This window comes from Apodemus sylvaticus, chromosome 10, assembly GCF_947179515.1.
Source record: "Apodemus sylvaticus chromosome 10, mApoSyl1.1, whole genome shotgun sequence".
NCBI classification, from domain to species: Eukaryota; Metazoa; Chordata; class Mammalia; order Rodentia; family Muridae; genus Apodemus; species Apodemus sylvaticus.
Window position 1 is genome coordinate 108,708,174 of NC_067481.1, and position 23,270 is coordinate 108,731,443.

Sequence of the window (23,270 nt, forward strand, 5' to 3'; positions counted from 1 at the left end):
AGGGGGTGGAAAGAGTGTAGGTGCTGGAGGGTTGGGAGGAGTGCTATGAAAGACTATCTTCTGGACATGATGTGGCTATTGTGCCCACAAACTTGTGATAGCTCTGGCGAGTTCTTACCTATACAAGAGCAAACCAATAAGATCAGTCAGTATTTCAGCAGGCAGCACTAAGTAGACTTAGTGGGTTGGGGTATTAGAGTTGGGGAGGAAGATAAGAGTAGTAGTGGTAGATATGATCAATGTTTGCATGTATGAAATTTCCAAAAATAAAATATAATTAAAACAAAAGATAAAATGCTGGGCCACTGGGGTAGTGATTGGGTTGGGAAAATGCCTGCCAAGCAAGTGTGAGGACCTGATTTTGGATCTCTAGCATCTAAGTAAAAAAAAGAAAAGGGAGTCGTAAAAAGACAGGTGTGGTGGCATACACTTATAACCCCAGAGCAAGGGGAGGCAGAGACAGGAAGCTCTATGAAGTTCATGGGAGCAGCTTGCCTAGCCAAACTGATGAGTTCAGTGAGAGACCCTGGCTCAAAAAAAAAAAAAAAAAAAAAAAAGATGGAGAGTAATCAAGGAAGATATCCAACCTTGACCTCTGGCACATGCATGCACATGTGTGCCAGAGGCAATTCAATCATTACTCTAGGTTCCCTTTTGGTTTTCTCATTATTTAGCATTTTATTACCTTAGCCCCTTGATTCTTTGAAAGAGACAACAAGTCCTTTTTTTTTTTTTTTTTTTTTTTACAGAGAAAATGAACTCAGAGATCTGCCGGCCTTTGTAAGCATGGACAGTAGGCTAGTTGTGTGGGATCCGGCTTTGAGATCACCACTCCCTCCACAGCTGGACCTAAATGTGTTCTGTCCTAGGCTGACCTTGAACTCAGAGATCTGCCTGCTTTGTATCTTTCTAATAAGCTGGCTCATTAGTGAAGCTGCCTTTGTTCTTTTAAGTCCATGAAGCCACTCATACGATCCACATTGCATCCTTATATTTTGCAATATTGAAAAATTATGCAAAAGTGTATTGCATTCATGTTTTCAGAGTTTTTCCCACAGCCTTAAGAGCTGTCCTGAAGGTCACAGCTTTTACCATTTTACTGAGGAACAGAAGACACACACTCACCTCCCAGACTCATGCTGCTTCTAATTGCCATGGAGTCATTAACCTTGGCAGGGAAAACGTTTCCCAATAACCTTGTCAAGAAGCATACTTCCTGAAGAAGGACCACGAAGTAATATATATTGTTAGACAAACAAGCCTTAAGCCTAGCAACCATCCAAACCCATGAAGACTGTCATCCTACTGGCTCTGCTCCAGAGCTGGGACCATGTTACACTGTCCTGTCCACAGCCATGCAGGACTCAGCATCAGAGAACAGCATCAGAATTCATGCTGTTTATCCTAAGGCTCACCAGAGAAAAACAATTCCGCGATTTTGGGACCAAATTTAAAGGAAGCATTATTAAATATTAATGGACTTTGGTCAGGACCACTCCCTGGAATTTTTCAGCTGAGTTTCTAGACATATGTTGCAAGGGTTTATAAAGACAAACCTATATATAGGCCACCATACTTTCCCATGAGGCTTTTGTTTTACTTCCAGAAACTACAACTATATTAATCCTGCCAATCCACGAGCATGGAAGGTTTTTCCATTTTCTGAGATCTTCTTCGATTTCCTTCTTCAGAGATCTGAAGTTCTTGTCATATAGGTCTTTCACTTGTTTGGTTAGAGTCACCCCAAGATACTTTATGTTGTTTGTAGCTATTGTGAAGGGGGTCATTTCCCTAATTTCTTTCTCAGTCTGCTTATCCTTTGAATATATAAAGGCTACTGATTTGCTTGCATTGATTTTGTAGCCAGCCACTTTGCTGAAGTTGTTTATCAGCTGTAGGAGTTCTCTAGTAGAGTTTTTAGGGTCACTTAAGTATACGATCATATCATCTGCAAATAGTGATAATTTGACTTCTTCCTTTCCAATTTGTATCCCTTTGACTTCCTTCTGTTGTCTAATTGCTCTAGCTAGGACTTCAAGAACAATATTAAAAAGATATGGAGAGAGGGGGCAACCTTGTCTAGTCCCTGATTTTAGTGGGATTGCTTCAAGTTTCTCTCCATTTAGTTTGATGTTGGCTACCGGTTTGCTGTATATTGCTTTTACTATGTTTAGATATGGGCCTTGAATTCCTGTCCTTTCCAAGACTTTTAGCAAGAAAGGATGCTGAATTTTGTCAAATGCTTTTTCAGCATCTAATGAAATGATCATGTGGTTTTTTTTTCTTTGAGTTTGTTTATGTAGTGGATAGCATTTATGGATTTCCTTATATTGAACCATCCCTGCATCCCTGGGATGAAGCCTACTTGATCATGGTGGATGATCGTTTTGATGTGTTCTTGGATTCGGTGGGCAAGAATTTTATTTAGTATTTTTGCATCGATATTCATAAGGGAAATTGGCCTGAAATTCTCTTTCTTAGTTGGGTCTTTGTGTGGTTTTGGTATCAGCGTAATAGTGGCTTCGAAGAAGGAGTTGGGTAGTGTTCCTTCTGTTTCTATTTGGTGGAAGAGTTTGAAGAGTATTGGTGTTAAGTCTTCTTTGAAGGTCTGATAGAATTCTGCACTGAAACCATCTGGTCCTGTGCTTTTTTTGGTTGGAAGCCTATCTATGACCCCTACTATTTCTTTAGGGGTTATGGGTCTGTTTAGATGGTCTATTTGATCCTGGTTTAATTTTGGTAATTTGTATCTGTCTAAGAAAATGTCCATTTCCTCCAGATTCTCCAGTTGTGTTGAGTACAGGTTTTTGTAATAGGATCTGATGATTTTTTGAATTTCCTCGGTTTCTGTTGTGATATCTCCGTTTTCATTTCTAATTTTGTTAATTTGGATACTTTCTCTGTGCCCTTTGGTTAGTCTGGCTAAGGGTTTATCTATCTTGTTGATTTTTTCAAAGAGCCAGCTTTTGGTCTTGTTGATTCTTTGTTATTTTTCAAGACAGGGTTTCTCTATATAGTCCTGGCTGTCCTGGAACTCACTCTGTAGACCGGCTGGCCTCGATCTCAGAAATCCACCTGCCTTTGCTTCCCAGAGTGCTGGGATTACAGGCGTGCGCCACCACCGCCCAGCAACACATCCTTAAAGTAGGTAGACTGATTTAACTCAGCAGTCCTTTCTAAAATTCAATGTTTTTTTTTAGCAGCTGTGCTACCTTTCTCATTGACATTTTAAAATTTTTAAGTTAAGAAAGAATTATAAAATCTATCTCTGGGAGACATCATAGCCCCCTTTTATCTTTGAGCATTTCCTTTAAAGTGTAGTTAGATCTTTCCACAATTGCTTGGCCTGTAGGATTGTAAGGTATATCTGTAGCACATTTTATGTTAAATATTTTAAAAATTGTTGCATTGTACTGGGTACATATGATGAAACATTATCAGTTTCAATCTGTAAAGTTATCCTTAAGATGGACATCACTTCTTATAAGTATATAATTAAAGGATCAGCCTTTTCAGAACTCAAGGCAGAAGTCCATTGAATTCCTGAATACATACCAATTGTATGGTGAACATAGTTTAATTTCCAAACTCTGCAAAGTGAAATACATCCACCTGCCAAATTTCATTTCTTTGGTACCTTCAGGACTCCTTCCAGCAGGGAACAGCAGCTTGATTATACAATGCACAAGTAGGAAAATCCTTGTTGTCAGGTTATAGAAATTTTTTCTTTAAACTTCTACTATTTACATTGTACCTTTTATGAAAAATTGAAGCCTCTAAAGCATTTCCTATTAATAACTTGTCCATTTCTTCATTTTTTTAGTGCCAATAGTGCTGGAAAACCTGTATGAGACTGACTATGCTTTATATATTGGATGATCACTGTTTCAAATTACATGCTGTAGTTTTATAAATAACCAAGTTAGTTTTGCATCATCTGGAATATGTTAAGCAGTTTCTATATAGAAAACTACTCTTTCTGCACATTGAGAGTAACTATATTAAGAGGTTCTGGAAAATATAATAGAACTAGGAGAATAGCATATAATTCTGACTTTTTAACTGAAGCATATGGACTTTCTTATTATTTTACTTATACTTTCTGACTTATAACCTACCATTTTCTTGGCAATAGAATCTCTTAGACCAACTGTTCAAGGGCTTGTAACTTGTCTTTATTTAAGCGCCACTGATCTACCCAAACAGGCTTGCCAATTTACCATTTTAATGGTAGGGCAGTTGGTACTCTTAACAGCAGTGGTGCCCCCATAGAAATTTAGAGAGCCAATTTCTGCTGTGTCCTGACTATGGACAGTCTGTGACTGTTTTTGATAACATTTTTCTTTTTTTCTTTTTCCCTGAGACAGGGTTTCTCTGTATAGCCCTGGCTGTCCTGGAACTCACTCTGTAGACCAGGCTGGCCTCAAACTCAGAAATCTGCCTGCCTCTGCCTCCCAAGTGCTGGGATTACAGGCATGTGCCACCACCACTCGGAATAAAACTTTTTTATTAAACACTTTAAATGCCATATTTTATAGATTTCTGAGGTTTTTGAGGACTGTCTATGATAAGCATAACTGAGTTAAGAGTCCTTGTCTGTTTTTAGTTATTTGCTTTAGGCTATATTTTGAGAACATATGAAAGCTAAATAAAGTTCTTTTCTTAATTCTTTAGTACTTTGCATGGCAATAACCATAGTTTTGACCATATCAAAGATTAACCATCTTTAACAATTTATTATAAAAGTAATAAGAGGCCACCATCTTTGTTCCTGTGACTGAGCAGATGGGTGCAGCCAGGAAAGCAAAGATCACCTAAGTGTAAGATCACTTGCAACTCAGTCCACCAGGGCTCCACCAGGGCCCCACCAGCACCCAGGAGCTGGGCAGTGCCACAGAACTCTGTGCCAGGGTAGAGCTGGTGCTGAGATAGGCTTGCAGGCACACAGGACAGACAAGCAGCAGAAAGAGACAGCAGGACCAGCTAACACTAGAGATAACCAGATGGCAAAAGGCAAATGTAGGAAAGTTACTAACAGGAATCAAGGCAACATGGCACCATCTGAAGCCAATTCACCCATTATGACAAGTCCTGGATACCCCAACACACCAGAAAAGGAAGATTTGGATTTAAAATCTCAGCTCATGATGTTGATAGAGGACTTCAAGAAGGACATAAATAACTCCCTTAAACAAATACAAGAGAACACAAGTAAACAGGGAGAAGACCTTAAAGAACTACAGGAAAACACAACAAAACAGGTGAAAGAATTGAACAAAACCATCCAGATCTAAAAATGGAGGTAGAAACCTAAAGAAATCATAAAGGGAAACAACTCTGGACATAGAAAACCAAGGAAAGAAGTCAAGAGTCATGGATCCAAGCATAAACAACAGAATACAAGAGAGAATATCAGATGTAGAAGATACCATAGAAAGCATTGACACAACAGTCAAAGAAAATGCAAAATGCAAAAAGCTCCTGACCCAAACCATCCAGGAAATCCAGGACAAAATGAGAAGACCAAACCTAAGGATTATAGGTATAGAAGAGAGCACGGATTTACAACTTAAAGGGCCAATGAACGTACAAGAAGCCTATAGAACTCCAAATAGATTTGACCAGAAAAGAAATTCCTTTGGTCACATAATAATTAAAACGCCAAATGCTGCTATACCCAGCAAATCTCTCAATTACCATAAATGGAGAAACCAAGGTATTCCATAACAAAAACAAATTTACACAATATCTTTTCACAAATCCAGTCCTTCAAAGGATAATGAATGGAAAACATCAACAAATAGAGGGAAACTACACACTAGAAAGCACAAGAAATTAATCTTTTAGCAAACCCAAAAGAAGATAACCACACAAGCATAAAAATTACATCAAAAATAACAGGAAGCAACAATCACTATTCCTTAATATCTCTGTACATCAATGGACTCAATTCCCCAATAAAAAGGCATAGACTAACAGACTGGATACGTAAACAGGACCCAACATTTTGCTGCATGCAGGAAACACACGTCAGGATCAAAGACAAACACTACCTCAGAGTAAAAGGCTGGAAAACAATTTTCTAAGAAAACAGTCCCAGGAAAGGAACTGGAGTAGCCATTCTAATATCAGATGAAAGTGACTTTCAACCAAAAGTCATCAAAAAAGACACGAAAGGACATGTTATACTCATCAAAGGAAAAATCTTCCAAGAAGGACTCTAAATTCTGAACATCTATGCTCCAAATACAAGGGCACCCTCATTTGTAAAAGAAACTTTACTAAAGCTTAAAGCACACATTGCACCTCACACAATAATTGTGGGTGACTTCAACACCCCACTCTCAATGGACGATCAGGGAAACACAAACTAAACAGAGATATATTGAAGCTAACAGAAGTTTTGTACCAAATGGATTTTATAGATATAGAACATTTCATCCTAAATTAAAAGAATATACCTTCTTCTCAGCACCTCATGGTTCCTTCTCCAAACTGGCCATATAATTGGTCACAAAACAGACCACAAGAAGATCAAACCAACCCCATGCCTCCTATCAGATCACTATGGAGTAAGGGTGGTCTTCAACAGAACTAAAACAACAGAACTAAAAAGCTCATATACACATGGAAGCTGAACAATGCTCTACTCAATGATACCTTGGTCAAGGAAGAAATAAGGAAAGAAATCAAAGACTTTTTAGAATTTAATGAAAATGAAGGTACAACAAACCCAAATTTATGGGACACAATGAAAGCAGTGCTAAGAGGAAAACTCATAGCTCTGAGTGCCTCCAAAAATAAACTGGAGAGAGCATACACTAGCAGCTTAACAGCACACCTCAAAGCTTTAGAACAGAAAGAAGCTAATACACCCAAGAGGAGTAGAAGGCAGGAAATAATCAAACTCAGGGCTAAAATCAACCAAGTAGAAACAGAAAGAACTATACAAGGAATCAACAAAACCAGGAGCTGTTTCTTTGAGAAAATCAACAAGATAGATAAACCCTTAGCCAGACTTACCAGAGGGCACAGAGACAGTATCCAAATTAACAAAATCAGAAATGAAAAGGGAGATATAACAACAGAAACTGAGAAAATTCAAAAAAATCATCAGATCCTACTAAAAGAAACCTATATTCAACACAACAATCTGGATGAAATGGACAATTTCCTATACAGATACCAAATACCAAGGTTAAATCAGGATCAAATAGACTATCTAAACAGTCCCATAACCCCTAAAGAAATAAAAGGGGTCATAGAAAGTCTCCCAACCAAAAAAAAAAAAAAAAAAAAAAAAAAAAAAAAAAAAAAAAAAAGCACAGGACCAGATGGTTTTAGTGTAGAATTTTATCAGACCTTCAAAGAAGACCTAACACCAATACTCTTCAAACTATTCCACAAAATAGAAACAGAAGGAACACTACCCAACTTGTTCTATGAAGCCACAATTATGCTGATACCAAAATTACACAAAGATCCAACAAAGAAAGAGAACTTCAGACCAATTTCCCTTATTAATGCAAAAATACTCAATAAAATTCTTGCCAACCAAATCCAAGAACACATCAAAACAATCATTCACCATGATCAAGTAGGCTTCATACCAGGGATGCAGGGATGGTTCAATATATGTAAATCCATCAATGTAATTTACTACATAGACTCAAAGAAAAAAACCACATGATCATTTCATTAGATGCTGAAAAAGCATTTGACAAAATTCAGCATCCTTGGAAGTCTTGGAAAGAACAAGAATTCAAGGCCCATACCTAAACATAGTAAAAGCAATATATAGCAAAGCAGTAGCCAACATCAAACTAAATGGAGGGAACCTTGACATAATCCCAATAAAATCAGGGACTAAATAAGGCTGCCCTCTCTCTCCATATTTATTCAATATAGTACTATTATACTGGATCCTCACCAGGATTCCTTTCAGAAATCCTGTTGCCCTGTGTCATGGAGATCCTTCAGCTTTGGATCTGAGGACTGGCCTATTCACTCACTCCAGTTGTTCCAGATGGGGTAGATGTTGGGGTGGGACTTGGGCCTGGGTGGTAGCTAAGCTGGTCAGCCCTCTCTGGCACCCACACCACCAAAGTGAGCTCTCGCGCATTTCCCTCCAGGACCAGCTCTCCTCTCTCGTGTTTTGACTTTGCCAGATGTATTAGTTAGGGTTCATATTGCTGTGTGATAAAAACTGAGACCAAAAACAACCTGTATAAAAGGGTTTGTTTCACCTTACTGCATGTATTCTTCCATGTAAGGAAGTCAGGGCAGGGGCTGAAGCAGAAATCATGTAGGAATCCTGCTTATACACTTTTTTTTTCCAATGACTTACTCAGCCTAGTTTCTTATACCATCCATGACCACCTGCTTAGGGGTAGAACTGCCAAAAAGCAAGACTGTATAGTTAAGAGACTTTGGACTTTGGTGAACTAAGTCTTTGTTTGCATTTTGGCAAGTGGTGCTGTCTACATGGTGAGTTTTATGCCCTGATGGTACTTCCATTATGGGGTCAGTTGTGCTAAGGTCTAGGATCATACTAAGGTCTGGGTCCTTGTTACAAACTGACAGGCAGTCTGGCCTTCTGGCAAATCCTGGTTCGTTCAAGGCAGCCTGATAGGATATTCTAAACCAAATCTGAAGAATGCTGGCATGTCTCTGATGACAAGAAATATAGACTAAAGTCCTGCATCTTTGCCCTGGTCCTTGGATCTGAAGTCTCGGATCTGGAAACACATGGGCATTTGTGATGAGCCAGGGAGAAGACTGGGGTGAGGCAGGTAAGTGGACCGACTCCAGAGAACGAAGCTCCAGACTGGGCCAGGACTAACTAACATGTAGGCTAGCTGAGTCCCTGAATGCCTCTTCCCAGGATGGCTGTCAGGGCCAACACAGAGTGCAGTTTCAAAAGACACCCCCCTTCATCTGCCACACTGTTCTTCAGAGTGCCAGAAGCACAGACAGCCTGCCTTACTTCAGGTTTCCATACCTACAGACATGACTGACCATGGGTTGTAAATATTCAAGAAGAAAAATGTATCTATAGACTTTTGCTTATTAAAAAGTAATAATAATCCCAGTACTTGAGAGAAAAAGGCAGGGGATCTCTGAGTTTGAGACCAGCCTGGTGAGTTACAGGACAGCCAGCGTTATATAATAAGACTCTGTCTCACAAAAAAACAAAGTAAAATAAAAAATTTAAAGTTATGTTGTATGTCTGTGCATGCACCTATTAATGTGAGTTCCAGAAAAAGGTGTCATGTCCCATGGAGTGGAAGTTATAGGTGTTTGTAAGCCACCTAATTCAATTTCTGGGACCCAAAGTTGAATCTCCTGGAAGATTAGTACATGCTATTATCCAGTGAGCCATCTCTCCAGCCCCACCCCTACTCCTACCCCTTTAACTTTTGGTCATTGTATCCTAAGTGAGAGGATAATCCCTGCTTATATCGCATCTAGGTTGTATTGATTGTATTGGGCGTCATGAGCTATCTAGGGATGACTTAAATACCTAGGAGTATGTACAGAGATTATATGCAAACATTAAGTTGTCTTATTTTCAAGACTTGGGCATGTGTGGATTTTGGTGTTCAGGGGCAGGAGGGGATCCTGGGACTTTTCTATATATGTGACCATGTGACTATATATCTGTACTAACAAAAGATCATCTTCATACTACCTGGGTCTTGTTGGTTGTGTTTCCTCAGAGCTTAGGCCTGAGGCTCAATAAAGATGTGGAATGTGAATATACACATTTTGAAACTGTATATACTTTCTGATCTGCCTTGAAGATGCCTCAGCTACCACTGACCTCTTAAGCCACTTTTACTCATTGTGATTCTGCCTCTGAGAATCTTCCCACATGAAAAAAATTCTTGCATAAATCTATATTAACACCTTGGAGACCCAAGTAGCACAGATAACCTAAAAATCCATCTAGATGATCAACGTAGGGACCTATGGGCACACCCTAGAAATCTACAGGGAAAGTTCCTGGCAGCCACTGAAGTAATTTTTATGAGAATGACAAATTAACTTAACAAAAAAACACATTTTTGAGACAGGGTCTCATCTAACCCAGACTGACCTAAAAAATTTCTGTATAGTTGAGGATGACCTTGAACTCTGATCCTCTTGCCTCAACATCCCAGTTCTGGGATTATGCATATGTTTACAAACACGCCCAGTTTATGTTGTTCTGAGAATCAAACCCAGGGCTTTGTGCATATTAGGAGAGCATGTATCAACTGAGCTAAAATTTTAGGCTGGGATTAATTTTCTTTTTACAACTCACACCTTACTACAATATATTGTGGAACTGTAGGGAAGCTCTTGAATAGGCCCTAGAAGGGGTTAGTGAATTCCTATTGAAATGTAAATGTTGACATTGCTTGACCAGAAGCTTCTACGTCTAGGAATTCATCACAGAAAAACCTAGTATGAGTAGTTTATCCACATAACTGGATGTTGTGCATTCACAAAGATCAGTTGACTTGCATGTACTAACAGGGGACCATCTTCAAGACATATTATGAAGCAGAATTACATATCATTATAAAGTAAAAAGGCATATATAGTAAAGAAAGCAAATTGTGAAAATATTTTTTATAGTAACAATGTCACACGATATTTACGGCCTGCATATTTTTAAACCTGCAAGAATCGACACTAAACTAGAGGCATTAGTATTATGACTCTGTTTGTGTCTGGATGCTTCAGAACCTGTATGTGGATGATTCAATCCACAAGCCTAAGGCCCTAGATATCAATGGTACAAAACCCAGAATCTAAGAGGTGAAAATTTTGGAATTATGCTTAAGAGCAGTGAAAGGGAGACAAAGAAAGAGAGAGACAGATTGAAAGACAGAGACAGACAAATAGCAATGGAGAGTGTACAACCCCTAATTCCTCCTTTTGATAGACACAAAGCAACAGAGAGAGTATACGTACAGCCCTAACTTCCTCCTTCTCACCCTCTTCCTGTCCTCACCTACAGCTGTCTGGTTCTGCTACACAGGGCAGGACTTCCCACCGAAACAGTTGAGCCAATGTCTGCAAACATCGTCACAGACTGTTGTGGTTTAAATGTAAACGACCCCTAATGCCAGGCTTATGTGTTGGTATATAGACCCCAGCTGTAACACTCTTGTGGAAGGTTAGATGTGATTTGGGGGATGTGGTGCCTAACCAGCTGTTGGAGCAGGACTCAAAGGTTCTACGTGCCAGGCTCCTGCCCAAGCTCTCTGTTTCTGCATCTGGACTGTGTAAAAACACCTGCCAGACTCCCATAGCTACAGAGCTGCCTGCCTCCCTGCCTCCCTTCAAATGGTAGACTGTAGTCCCCAGAACAGTGAGCCCAAACAACTTCTTTTCTTCCTTAAGTTACTTTTTGGTCGTAGCAAGGAGGAAAGTGATGAATACCCCAGACCGATCTAAAAACAGCTGGTCCCTGGTCACCCAGCCCACCCTTAACCCAGGCAGGGTCACATTTAAGCAATCAGCTTAGCTGTTGGAAGATGGCACCCCCTTCCCCAGCCTCCTGTGGTTAAACAGTGCTACTGCTGAGTGTTCTGCTGAGGTGACTTATCCTGTGGTGTCATGTCCCCACAGGATGGACGACATTCAGCTCTGCAAGGACATCATGGACCTGAAGCAGGAGCTGCAGAACTTGGTCGCCATCCCAGGTAACATGCTTGGCCATGTCCTCTGTTTGCCACCACCAGGGCTCTGGACCTCTGGGATTGGGAAGAGAGGGCTTGTCTCATTTCCTAATGAGAATTCAGTCTTGCAATGGAGACTCCAGGATTGAAACACAAATTCTTGCAGGATGTGTGGCCTGCATCTAGATCTAAGCATTTGGGAAGCAGAGTCAGGAAAATGAGCCACACATTTGAAAACAGCCTGGGCTACTCTCTGAGACCATATCCCAAGCCAACAAGATAAGGAAAAGTTTATGTCCGGCAGGGCCACTTTGGGACCTTAGGCAAGCCTCTTTATTCTTTTAAGACTAAGGTTTGCTTCCTTTGAAAATGGAAGAGTAACATACCTAACGTCGATTTCATGATGGACTGAGGGAACAGTTGAGGGGCAGAACACTTTTCTAGTATGTGCAGAGACCTGGGTCTGAACTAAAGCACTGCAAAGGTGTGATAAGGTTCCCGAGTATAATTATCTATGAGGTAAATGTACACCTCAGGTCAAGCATCACTTTCACTCAGAGTCATTATTGCCATTTTTGTCATGTTTGGAAACAGAGAGAATAGACCAGTCACAGGCTGTAATACTGGGGTCAAACCTACATCTATAAGTTATCAATGGTACTGATTATCTGATTCCTTCCCCCTAAATGAGTTCCCTCTCCAAACACCCTGAGTTATGTGTCATACAGGCCTTGAGCTTATCAAATGACAAACCAGGCACATGCCTGTTGTATAAATCAGGGTTTTCTGGAGGAAAAGAATCCATAGAATTTAAAGGGGATTTTTTTTTTGGTTTTTTGGATTTGGTTTTTTTGAGATAGGGTTTCTCTATATAGCCCTGGCTGCCCTGGAACTCACTCTGTAGACCAGGCGGGCCTCGAACTCAGAAATTCGCCTGCCTCTGCCTCCCAGAGTGCTGGGATTACAGGCATGCGCCACCACTGCCCGGCCTTAAAGGGGATTTATTAGACTGACTGACATGATATGCTCTCAGGAGTCCAACAGTGGCCTCTGCATACTAGGAAGGCTAAGGATCCAGTAGCTGTGTATGAGGCGAGATACCTTAGTGGCTACAATCTGGTCCTGAGGGCCTAGCAGATTCCTGTAGAGCAATTCATATTGGAAGCCCAAAAATCTGGTTCTAATATCTGCAAAGGAATGTAACAGCAGCAGCAGTAAGGTAGATGAATTCACAAATGATAGAAATAATAGGCAAAAAACAGAGCTTTACTCTTACATCTTTTATGTGTGCTGCAACCAGAAGGTGACAATCACATTTAAGATCAGTCTTCCCGCTACCAGATAACCTGGTAATTAAGAAGGTCACAGTTATCTAGGGTTCCTCTTTTCAGTTGATTCTAAGACTGCCATCATACCTGTTGACTCAGGCATGAGTCTCTCTGACTTTATGTCATTGACAGTGTGCATGGGGGTCTGGTAGTGCTAAGGAAGGATTATTAATAGACACAGCTTCTTTTTCAAGAACTTAGCCTTGGCAAGTGTTTTGCTTTATTTAATTCTCCTAAAACTTGATACTGGTAGACATAGCTAGTGCATATAAACAACTGTTTACTGAATGTGCATGTCCAGGTGACTTAATATATACAATAGGATATTCGTTAGTATTTCATAAATAAATACTAACAGTGTTAGGACTTAGAAAATCTGAATCAGAATGATCATGAGTATGAGGTCTACGTATTTCAAACCAACCAACCAACCAACCAGCTTACAACAACAACTCTGCGACAATTTATGTTGAACCACTAGATGCTTAGAGTGGATGAGAAACCCAGAGTCACACATCTGGGGAAAGAGGGCAAATAGACTATCACGGGAATCCTGTTTGTTCTGGACAGTAAAGGTCACAGATGAGACAAGAGCTCTGAGGCGGGGAGGCCAGGCAAGAAGCCATAGCACTGTCTAGGGAGAATAGATCGTGGCTACAGCCGAGGGAATGGAAGGGGATACAAGCACGTAGGGCATTAAGAGCCAGGGTCTGTGGTACGATAGAGGAGGTGGATTTCTTACTGCTGAGTGAATGAAGATGAGGGATGAGGACATGACTGCTCCTGTGTGTGGCTGAGGAGGAGGCTTGTACTGTAGATATGAGAGAGAGAAGAGTCAGATGCTTCTGGAAGAGTCCACACTGCAAATGGCTAGCAAAACAGACTGGGCCATGAGAGGAGACAGTGGGAGGAAGAATGAGAGAGGAAGAAAAGAGGGCCGAGAGAGAGAGAGAGAGAGAGAGAGAGAGAGAGAGAGAGAGAGAGAGAGAGAGAGAGAACTAAGAGAGCATGTGTATTAGTCAGGGTTCTCTAGAGTCACAGAACCTATGGGCAGTCTCTGTATAGTTAGGGAATTTGTTGATGACTTAACAGTTTGTAGTCCAACTCCCCAACAATGGTCAGCAGCAGCTGTGGGTGGAAGTCTAAGGATCTAACAGTTACTCAGTCCAACGAGGCACCAGGCAAGGAAGAGTGAGTCTTCCTTCTTCCAATGTCCTTATATAGGTCTCCAGCGGAGGGTGTGGCCCAGATTAAAGGTGCATGCTAACACGCCTTTAATCCCAGATGACCTTAAACTCAGAAATCCCCTCCTCTTAATCTTCTGGAATTCAAAGCCTCTAAGCTTCAAGATCTCCATGCCAGATCCAGGTCAGAAACTTGTATCTCTGAGCCTCCAGATTAGGATCATAGATGAGCCTTCCAATTCTGGATTGTAGTTCATTCCAGATATACTCACGTTGACAACCAGGAATAGCCACTACGGCATGCATGGCCAAAATGGTTGAGTTACATAGGAAAAAGAGAAGCTTGGGGAAGTGAACCCAGCCCCTGGGCTTTCTCTTTAGATTAGAGAAAGGATTGAGTGAGAAGTGCTGAGGACTCTGTAACAGGTACTTGTGTTCCGGAAGAACCTGGCAGCCGGCATCTGCTTCCGTATGTTAATAGGCATCTTAGTCAGCCCTTTGTCCTGAGTTTCTTTGGCATCTGACCCTGAGTAGGTGAGATAATGTTGGCAAACTGTGGGTTGCAACAGTGAGTGGGCACATGGTGCCAGGAGGTCAGTGGGAAATGTTGGTAAGAAGGGTACAGTCCGGTGGGTAAAGAGCATTGGCCACAGCTTGGACACTCGGGGCAGTGCTCTTAGTAAGGCTCCACAGAGTAAGTCTGAGGAGGTGGCTCCTCCCTTGGCTGGAGGTGCTGTGATGGAGAATCCAGGAGTGCCCAGGGAGTGCTCAACTAAAGGAGAACTGGAAAATGTAGATGAGCAACCCGAGACGGCTATTTGTCAGAAGCCTGGCACATCTGGAACTCATCAGGTGGCTCTAAGCCAAGGTCTTGGCATTGGGGTGGAGGGGGTGCTGAGAAGGCCTCCTGGGAATATCAGAGTACTGTGGATGGAAAAGGAAATGTCCCCAGACTCCCTGTGAGAGTCCATGGATGCTGGTCTTTCCTTGGAGAATAAGTCAGAGAGGCCTCTGTAGTACAATCTGTGGTATAGGGAGTCACACCGGGGCTCCACCCACAGAAGCCATGTCCCCTCATCCTACGATGACAGTCAGTGCCCAAGAGCTGCAGGTTATTCATGCTTGACACACTTGGTGGTGGCATTTCTGTGGATGAAAAAGCTCTCCCTTCCCTCCCCTCTCCTTCCCTCCCTCCCCTCCCCTCCATTTCACTTCCCCTCCCCTCCCTTTCACTTCCCCTCCCTTCCTCTCCCCTTCCCTTCCTTCCCCTCTCCTCCCCTCCCTTCCTCTCTCCTCCTCTCCTTTCCCCTCTCCTCCCCTCCCCCTCCCCTCCCTTCCCTTCCAGGAAGCTCCATGCATCTTGTGGGTTATATATCCATAGATTCAGCCCCCTGGAAAACTAAAAATCCCCACTGAAAGTTACACTGACCTTTTCTTGTCAAGATCCCTGGAAGATACACATGATAACTGTTTACTTAATGTTTGTGTTGAGTTTCATGTTACAGGTGACCTTGAAGTGATTTAACATATACAAGAGGATATGCATGGCCACTTGTTGTCCTGGCTGGTTTTGTGTCAACCTTACACAAGCTAGAGTCAACAGAGAGGAAGGAGCTTCAGTTAAGAAAAGCCTCCTTGAGATCCACCTGCGAGGCATTGCCTCAGTCACTGATCAATGGGGGAGGGCCCAGCCCATTGTGGGTGGTGCCATCTCTGGGAAGTTGGTCCTGGGTTCTGTCAGAAAGCAGGCTGAGCAAGCCATGAGGAGTGAGGCAGTAAGCAGCATCCCTCCATAGCCTCTGCATCAGCTCCGCCTCCAGGATCCTGCCCTGTTCCTGTCCTGACTTCCTTTGGTAATAAACAGCAATGTGGAAGTATAAGCTAAATAAACCCTTTCCTTCCCAACTTGCTTTTTGTTCATGGTATTTTGTCACAGCAATAGGAACCCTATGTAAGTATGTAAATATGTTGTGAGAGTGCGCATGGTTAATCTCCAGGAACAGTATCCACCTCCCTTGAGACAGGGTCTTCTTTCAGTTGCCCATTAATTAGACCAAACTGGATGGCCATTAAAATCCAAGGATATGCTTGTTTTCACTTTACCAGCACTAAGACTGTAGGTGGGCACAACCATGCCTGTTTTTTCTGTGAGTCCTGGGGATTGAACTCAGGCTCGAAAGGCATGCGGCTTACCAAGTGAGCCATCCTTTGGACCTGTGTCATGACTTTTCCAAACCTCTGTTTCTACACCTGTAAGATACATACAAGAAAGACACAGTGCAGCCACATTATCAAAAGAAGACACCAACAGAACTGGATACATGTCTCCAGGCCAACCTAGATTGCAGCTTAGCCTCAAGACTCCCAAAGCATGACCCCAGCTTTTGTCGGCACAGGAAGCTGGAGGGACAGTGCACTTACTGAATACCTGCTGCTCACCCTATCAGATGTCTCTGTTGCAACCCTTGGAGCTTGGCCCTGGAGGTAACTCAGAAAACAGTTATGACTCAGCAGGTAGGAGGTGGCCAGGGTCTCAGGTTGTAAGAGGTAGTGGGGAGCTGTTCTGTGTTGACGGTTTATGGATTTATCTGCTGATTGACAGCCTTGTTGAAAATTGGGCGGGAGGGGTGGGAAAATGAAGACAACCATTGTGCAGGCACAGGTGGGCACACACACATGCACATACATTTTCATATGGATTATATCTGGTTGATGTTAGGTAAGTTTTGGGCAGAGCCTACAGAAAATGTTAGCAATGGTGGCAATATGCCTTCAACCCCAGGACTTAGGAGACATTGGCCGGTGGATATCAAGGCCATCTTGGTCTATATAGTAAGCTCCAAGACAGCCAGGGCCTTGTAGAGAGACCCTGTCTCTAAAATCAATAACAGCATCCACCCCCAAACAGCAACAACAAAAGCAAGCAAACAAAAATAGTTGCTAGCACCCGAGGAACAAACCCTGCCCTAGTTTGCGTTATTCTTGCTGTGATGGAACACTGTGAACAAAGCTTGAGGAGAAAAGCGGCTCACACTTCCACTTCACTGTTCATCATCAAAGGAAGCCAGGATGGAAACTCACACAAGGCAGGAACCTAGAGGTCATAGAGGCCACAGTGGGTGCTGCTTGCAGGCTTGCTCCCCATGGCTTGCTCAGCTTACTTTCCCTATAGAAACCAGGACCACCAGCCCAAGGATGGCAGCACCCACAATGGGCTAGGGCTTCCCCATCAATCATTAGTTCAGAAGATGCCCTCCAGGCCTGCCTACAGCCAGATCTTCTGAAGGCATATTCTAAACTGAAGTTTCCTCCTCTCAAGTGACTTTCATTTTATCAAGTTAATATGAAACTATCTAGCACAACACCCAGTGTTGGCCACTAGCCTCCACCTGCATCCACAGACATGAATGAGCACACAGACACATATGTGTTCCCGTTTACACACATAAACACACAAGCGGTCACGTTGCCTCTTCAAGTTTACCCAGATGATGAAGTAGTGGAGCCACACATCAATCCTGTCCCCTCAGACTCAGTGTTTCTGCTACTTATGCTCACTGCCTGTTTTGTTCTGTCTTGAGACAGGGTCTTGTGTGTTGTCCCAGGCTAGCTCCAAACTCACACTCAACATCCTGAGTGCTGGGATTGCAGGCATGCACCGGCATAGCTGCCTCACTGTTTTCTCCCTCCCAGAAAAAGAAAAAACCAAGCTGCAGAAGCAGAGAGAGGATGAGCTAATCCAGAAGATCCACAGACTGGTGCAGAAGAGAGACTTCCTGGTGGATGACGCTGAGGTGGAAAGGTTAAGGTGGGCTTTAGGCCGTCAGATCCCAAGCCTCTACTCCCTGCCCCACCCCACAGACCCACTGTCTGCTCCTGGAACTTATGACCTTGCCTAAAAGGCATAGCCTCTACAATTGCTCTGCATACACAAAACCCTTCTGCCCTCAGACCCCATTTCATATTCAAGACAAAAACCATTTCATCCTCCAAAATCTTGCAGAGTCCTGTATATCTTAGCTGATTGTCATCTGGGCAGGTGGGCAGGTGGGCACAAAGGAATTCCATCATGTGATAGAGGATGAAATTCCTTATACATTGTCTGGATGCATCAAAGCAACTCTCAAAACTTGTCAATATGTACAGAAACCTGTCCTCATGACAGCCTCTCCAAAGTTCCCAGGATTGCGCTTTCCTTCCCTTTCCTTCCTCTCTTGCAGTTTCATATCTATTGCACCTGCCAATCTTGGGCTGGGAGGCGCTGGCTCTGGGGCTGTACAACTGACTAGAGGCCCCTGAGGATGCCAGGTCTGGGTACAGCTGTGTCTTGGATGTTTTCATCACAGGACAAAGCCTTTGGAGTCTCAGTCCATGTAGGGGCAACTTCCTCTTCATCATGTGTTCTCTGAGGACTTTGCCAGAGTTAGCTGGGCTGCACAAAACCTATCTTATTCCCGGCAACCTTGAAGGCAGTGATGACTTTCTCTCTGAGATGGACCCTGAATCTTGTGGGAGTCCAGGCATCTGGGCTAGCTTGAAGGCACAGGGATGCTTCCCAGTTCACCGAACCCCAGCAAGGTGCCTGGGTCCTGGAATGTCCCTATTTCTGCCTTGTCACTCAATCATTGGGCCAGAATTTCTACAATGGTGAGTGACTTCATTAGATATAGGGTTCACCTAACACAGAATCATATGCCATATATATATATATATATATATATATATATATATATATATATATATATATATATATGCACACACATATGTGTATGTGACATAATAACATTCACACCATTCACAAAGCTCAACACATGCCTCCTCACACTTAGCATCTTACTGGGTCTCATTGGTGTTTTCTTTGCTGACTTTATTTCCCTCTTCTACATGTCCACCTTCCCAGGGAACAGGAAGAAGACAAGGAAATGGCTGATTTCCTGAGGATCAAGTTAAAACCTCTAGACAAAGTAACCAAGTCTTCAGCCAGTGAGTGCCTGCATGGCCTTCTCTTTTTCCCTATAAAAGACAATTTTAAAGAAGTGAAGGAGAGGGGGGAATAAGACATGCTTTATAGATACAGCTTGAGCATGGGATAGCAGCAGGCAGGGTGAGGCTCATGGGCCTTGCACATTCAGTTTCCCAGGCGGTGACCTGACATTTTCCATGCTACATTTAATGTTTTGCTACAGTAGTCTTGAAACTCTTAGTAATTTTGGATCCAGGAGCTTTGTGCTGTCATTTTCCTAATGTAAGTAACTAGTGCTTCCAGAAGCTGTCCTTGTGTAGTCCCAGGTTGGTATTTTTCATAAAAGGAACTGGATAGCTACTATAGCCTTCAGGAGCTTCAGATGCTATTAAGACTGGAATCTGGGGTTGGAGAGATAGCTCAGTGGTTAAGAGCACCAACTGCTTTTCTGAAGGTCATGAGTTCAAATTCCAGCAACCATATGAAGACTCATAACTATCTGTAATGAGATCTAATGCCCTTTTCTGGGGTGTCTGAAGACAGCTACAATGAGCAAGTGGGGCCGGAGTGAGAAGAAAAAGTATCTGAAGACAACTACAGTGTACTTACATTTAATAAATAAATAAATAAATAGATAAATACATAAATAAATCTTTTTTTTAAAAGACTGGAATCTGGAAGACCCAGGAACATAATTCTGAAAATAATTATTAATTATGAGACACCCAGATCAGAAAAGGTTTTGTCTGAGACAAGTTTGGGAATACCTCATGTCCATCTAGGTGTTACAGTGATCAGTGGGGTTCTTGTGAGTTCAAGGCCAGTCTGGTCTACATAGAAAGTTCCAGGCTAGCCCAGTTACATAGTGGGACTTTGATTCAAAAAGAAAAAGTATGCACCTAGTTAAATTTAGACTAAGCAGAAAATGGGAAGAGTTAAGAAAGAACAAAATCTCAGGCCTCAGGGTCACAGCACTGTTAGACCTGCCTTTCTTTCCTCCCACCGTTCATGCACTTGTACACTAGCTCCATTTTCCCTGAATACTGGACCTGAAAGAGCAACTTGAAGGAGGAAAGGTTTATTTGAGCTCCTGGTTTCAGAGGTGTCAGTCCACCATGATGGCGAGAGCATGATAGAAAAGGACAGTTGACATGATGTCTAGGAGTCAAAGAAAACAAGATCATAGGAAGGGACCCTAACAAATGTATCCCCCAAAAGCATGCCCCAGTAACCCAATTCCCCACGTGAAATCCTCTACCTTCTTCCACCTCATGTGATGCCATCATATTAAGAATCCTTCAAGGGATGACTCCATTGATTAGGCCAGAGCTTCACATTCTATCTTTCATTAGATTACCACCATATACACACACCTAAGGGTGAGCTTTACTAATTAGACAATTCTCAATCTAACCTATTTGAAAATTCATACAAACAGTCATACTCTAATAAACAGGCCCTCTCTGTTGGCCACAACCCTAGCACCAGAGCTTGTAATTAACCAAGGTAATGACAGACTTTTTCTTGTGTATTAGAGTTCTCTAGAAGAATAGAACTTATAGTTTTGAGTGTGTATCTCTCTATATATAGATATCATATATATGGTATAATCTATATTATTCATACACATATGTATACACACACACACACACACACATGGCAATGAAGAGGAAGTTGCCCCTTACATGGAGAGAGACTCCAAAGGTTTTGTCTTGAAATATCCAAGACACAACTGCACCCAGGCCTGGCATCCTCCAGGGCCTTTAGTCAGAGAGACTTCCTGGTGGATGACGCTGAGGTGGAAAGGTTAAGGTGGGCTTTAGGCCGTCAGATCCCAAGCCTCTACTCCCTGCCCCACCCTACAGACCCACTGTCTGCTCCTGGAACTTGCCTAAAAGGCATAGCCTCTACAATTGTTCTGCATACACAAAACCCTTCTGCCCTCAGAACCCATTTTATATTCAAGACAAAAACCATTTCATCCTCCAAAATCTTGCTATCTATTTTGTGCTAGACCTGGAACCTAACGTGATGAGAGGAACTGACTAGGAGATATGCTAACACTGCATGTGGAACCTCAAGAATGCATAACAAGAGGGGCCAGGAATGATGAGCAGGAAGTGCATGGCAGTTCTCCACACTGTCAGGATAAGGCTTAGTCATGGCTTGGGTTGGGTTGGGTTGGGTTAGGTTGGGTTGGGCTAGGTCGGACCAGTAGCCAAGGCTTTCTTCTCCTTACCTTTCTCTGTTCCTCCCTTTGCTTTTCCATTGCTGCAGGCTCCCGGGCAGAGAAGAAGGCAGAGCCCCCACCTAGCAAGCCAACAGTGGCCAAGACAGGGCTGGCACTCATCAAAGATTGCTGTGGGACCACCCAGTGCAACATCATGTAGCCCTTATGTGGGTGCCCCAGAGCTGTGGGGACCCTCCCTCCCACCCTCTTGTCCTCATAGCCCCCATTTCACAGGGGTCCAAAAGCTTTCCAAGGCAGAAGGGGTTGATGGCAAGCCCATGACCGCTATCAGGGGCTATGGGTAGGGCAGGTGGGCCCAGCCTGTATAGAGTGTGACAATAGAGAGCCCCTCACTGTCACTGTCGCATGGCCCTCCCCAGAGCATGCCCAACCCTGGAGTCTGACTTATCATTTATCTAACCACCAAGAAAGCCCCTCCCTTAAAACAATATACCTTCACTTTTCTCTAGGTGTATCTAGCCTACTGTGCAAACAAACTGGGAAAGGGGCAGAGCCCCCAGGTGTGTATAGCTGTGAATTTCAATAATCTAGCACCATGTTAGACCCATTCCCCATCTACCCTTCCAGCTTTGCTGTCAGAGTCCCCTTCCCTGTTCGCCCTCTCCCAGGGACTGTAGCTTGGAGGGTTCCATACAGCCCACACATCTTTTAGGCTCCACTATAATCACTTCCCTAGAGACACTGGCCTGTCTATGAAAGCTGAGCTTGTGTGTGGTGCTGGGTTTACACCTCCCACTCCGTCCCATCCTGGCGTGTATCTGCCAGACTCCAGGATCTCCCTTGATGTGCAATGCCCAGCCCACAGTGGAGCAGAGTAGGGAGCTGTGACCCAGAGCAGATCCAGTGCTTGGATCAGGTAGTAGAGAACTGCAGGTACCAATGTCAAGACCAGAGTGACTGGGAAGGGGGCCCAGAAAAGATGCCAACCTACATCCTCTTCACACAGGGCTGCTGCAAGGGAGTACAAGTGGGAAGGTCACACTGCTGGCCCAACACACACTGACAGGCAAGAGGAAGCCTGACCCAACTTTGTCCCATTGTCTGGTGGCGTGTTTGAACCAGCCCCACAATTCTTTTTGTGTGACTTGATGTACATTTTCCATGGCCAGCCTGACACAGCCTGTGTAAACTCTGTGCGTGTGTGTGTTAAGACTGGTCTAAGTACTTGGCACCAGTCAAGATGTGCTGATGTGCAAACTATCCATCAGAGAAAATAAAAATGAAAAACATACACACAGCATTTTATACATTCTTACCTTTTTTGATTATAACTCATGTATTTAGAAAATCATTTTAAAAATCCAGAAAATATATAAAAAGTTTATCTACTCACAACTTTCCTTGTGACCTCTGACATTTTGACCTTTGTCCTCAAGTCTTCTCATACATTTCTTTTGACATGATTTGCATCATGCTGAAACATTTTATACCCAGCTTTATTTTAGTTATTATTATACCAAGTAGGCTCCTCCTCCATCATTCAAAGCTCTTTGTTAACATTAAACATGCTTCATATTTATAATGGAGCATGTTTATAATGGTTTGGTACTCCATCTTATAGACATGCAGTTGTCTATTTTACCATCACCTCAATACTGGACATTTTGGCCATCCCTACATTTTCTCATATTATAAATGAGGTCACGATCAACATCCTGAGGGGCTAAATCTTCACCTGAATTTGCATTTTTTCTTTTTATTTTTCTTTTAAAGATAAACTAGAAGTAACATTATTGGGCCATTAATGAGAATAATTTTCAAAATATTTGTAAACCTGGCTTGGGATATAGCTCAATAGGTAGAGTGCTTGTCTTGTATGCACAAAGCCCTGGGTTCCATCCCAAGTTGTGTGTAAACTGGATGTAGTAGTGC

The 23,270-nt window shown here is 42.7% G+C and overlaps 1 protein-coding gene across 1 annotated transcript in view; it reads left to right on the forward strand.

Annotated features, from left to right (window-relative positions):
* Positions 1-22,696, forward strand: part of Bmerb1 (bMERB domain containing 1) — a 139,863-nt gene extending 117,167 nt beyond the window's left edge. Inside the window, exons 5-8 of the mRNA XM_052195219.1 lie at positions 11,623-11,696; positions 17,878-17,992; positions 19,085-19,167; positions 21,425-22,696. Coding sequence (XP_052051179.1) covers positions 11,623-11,696; positions 17,878-17,992; positions 19,085-19,167; positions 21,425-21,537 — 385 coding nt within the window. The 3' untranslated portion in view covers positions 21,538-22,696. The remainder of the gene's footprint in view (positions 1-11,622; positions 11,697-17,877; positions 17,993-19,084; positions 19,168-21,424) is intronic.
* The last annotated feature ends 574 nt before the right edge of the window (positions 22,697-23,270 follow it).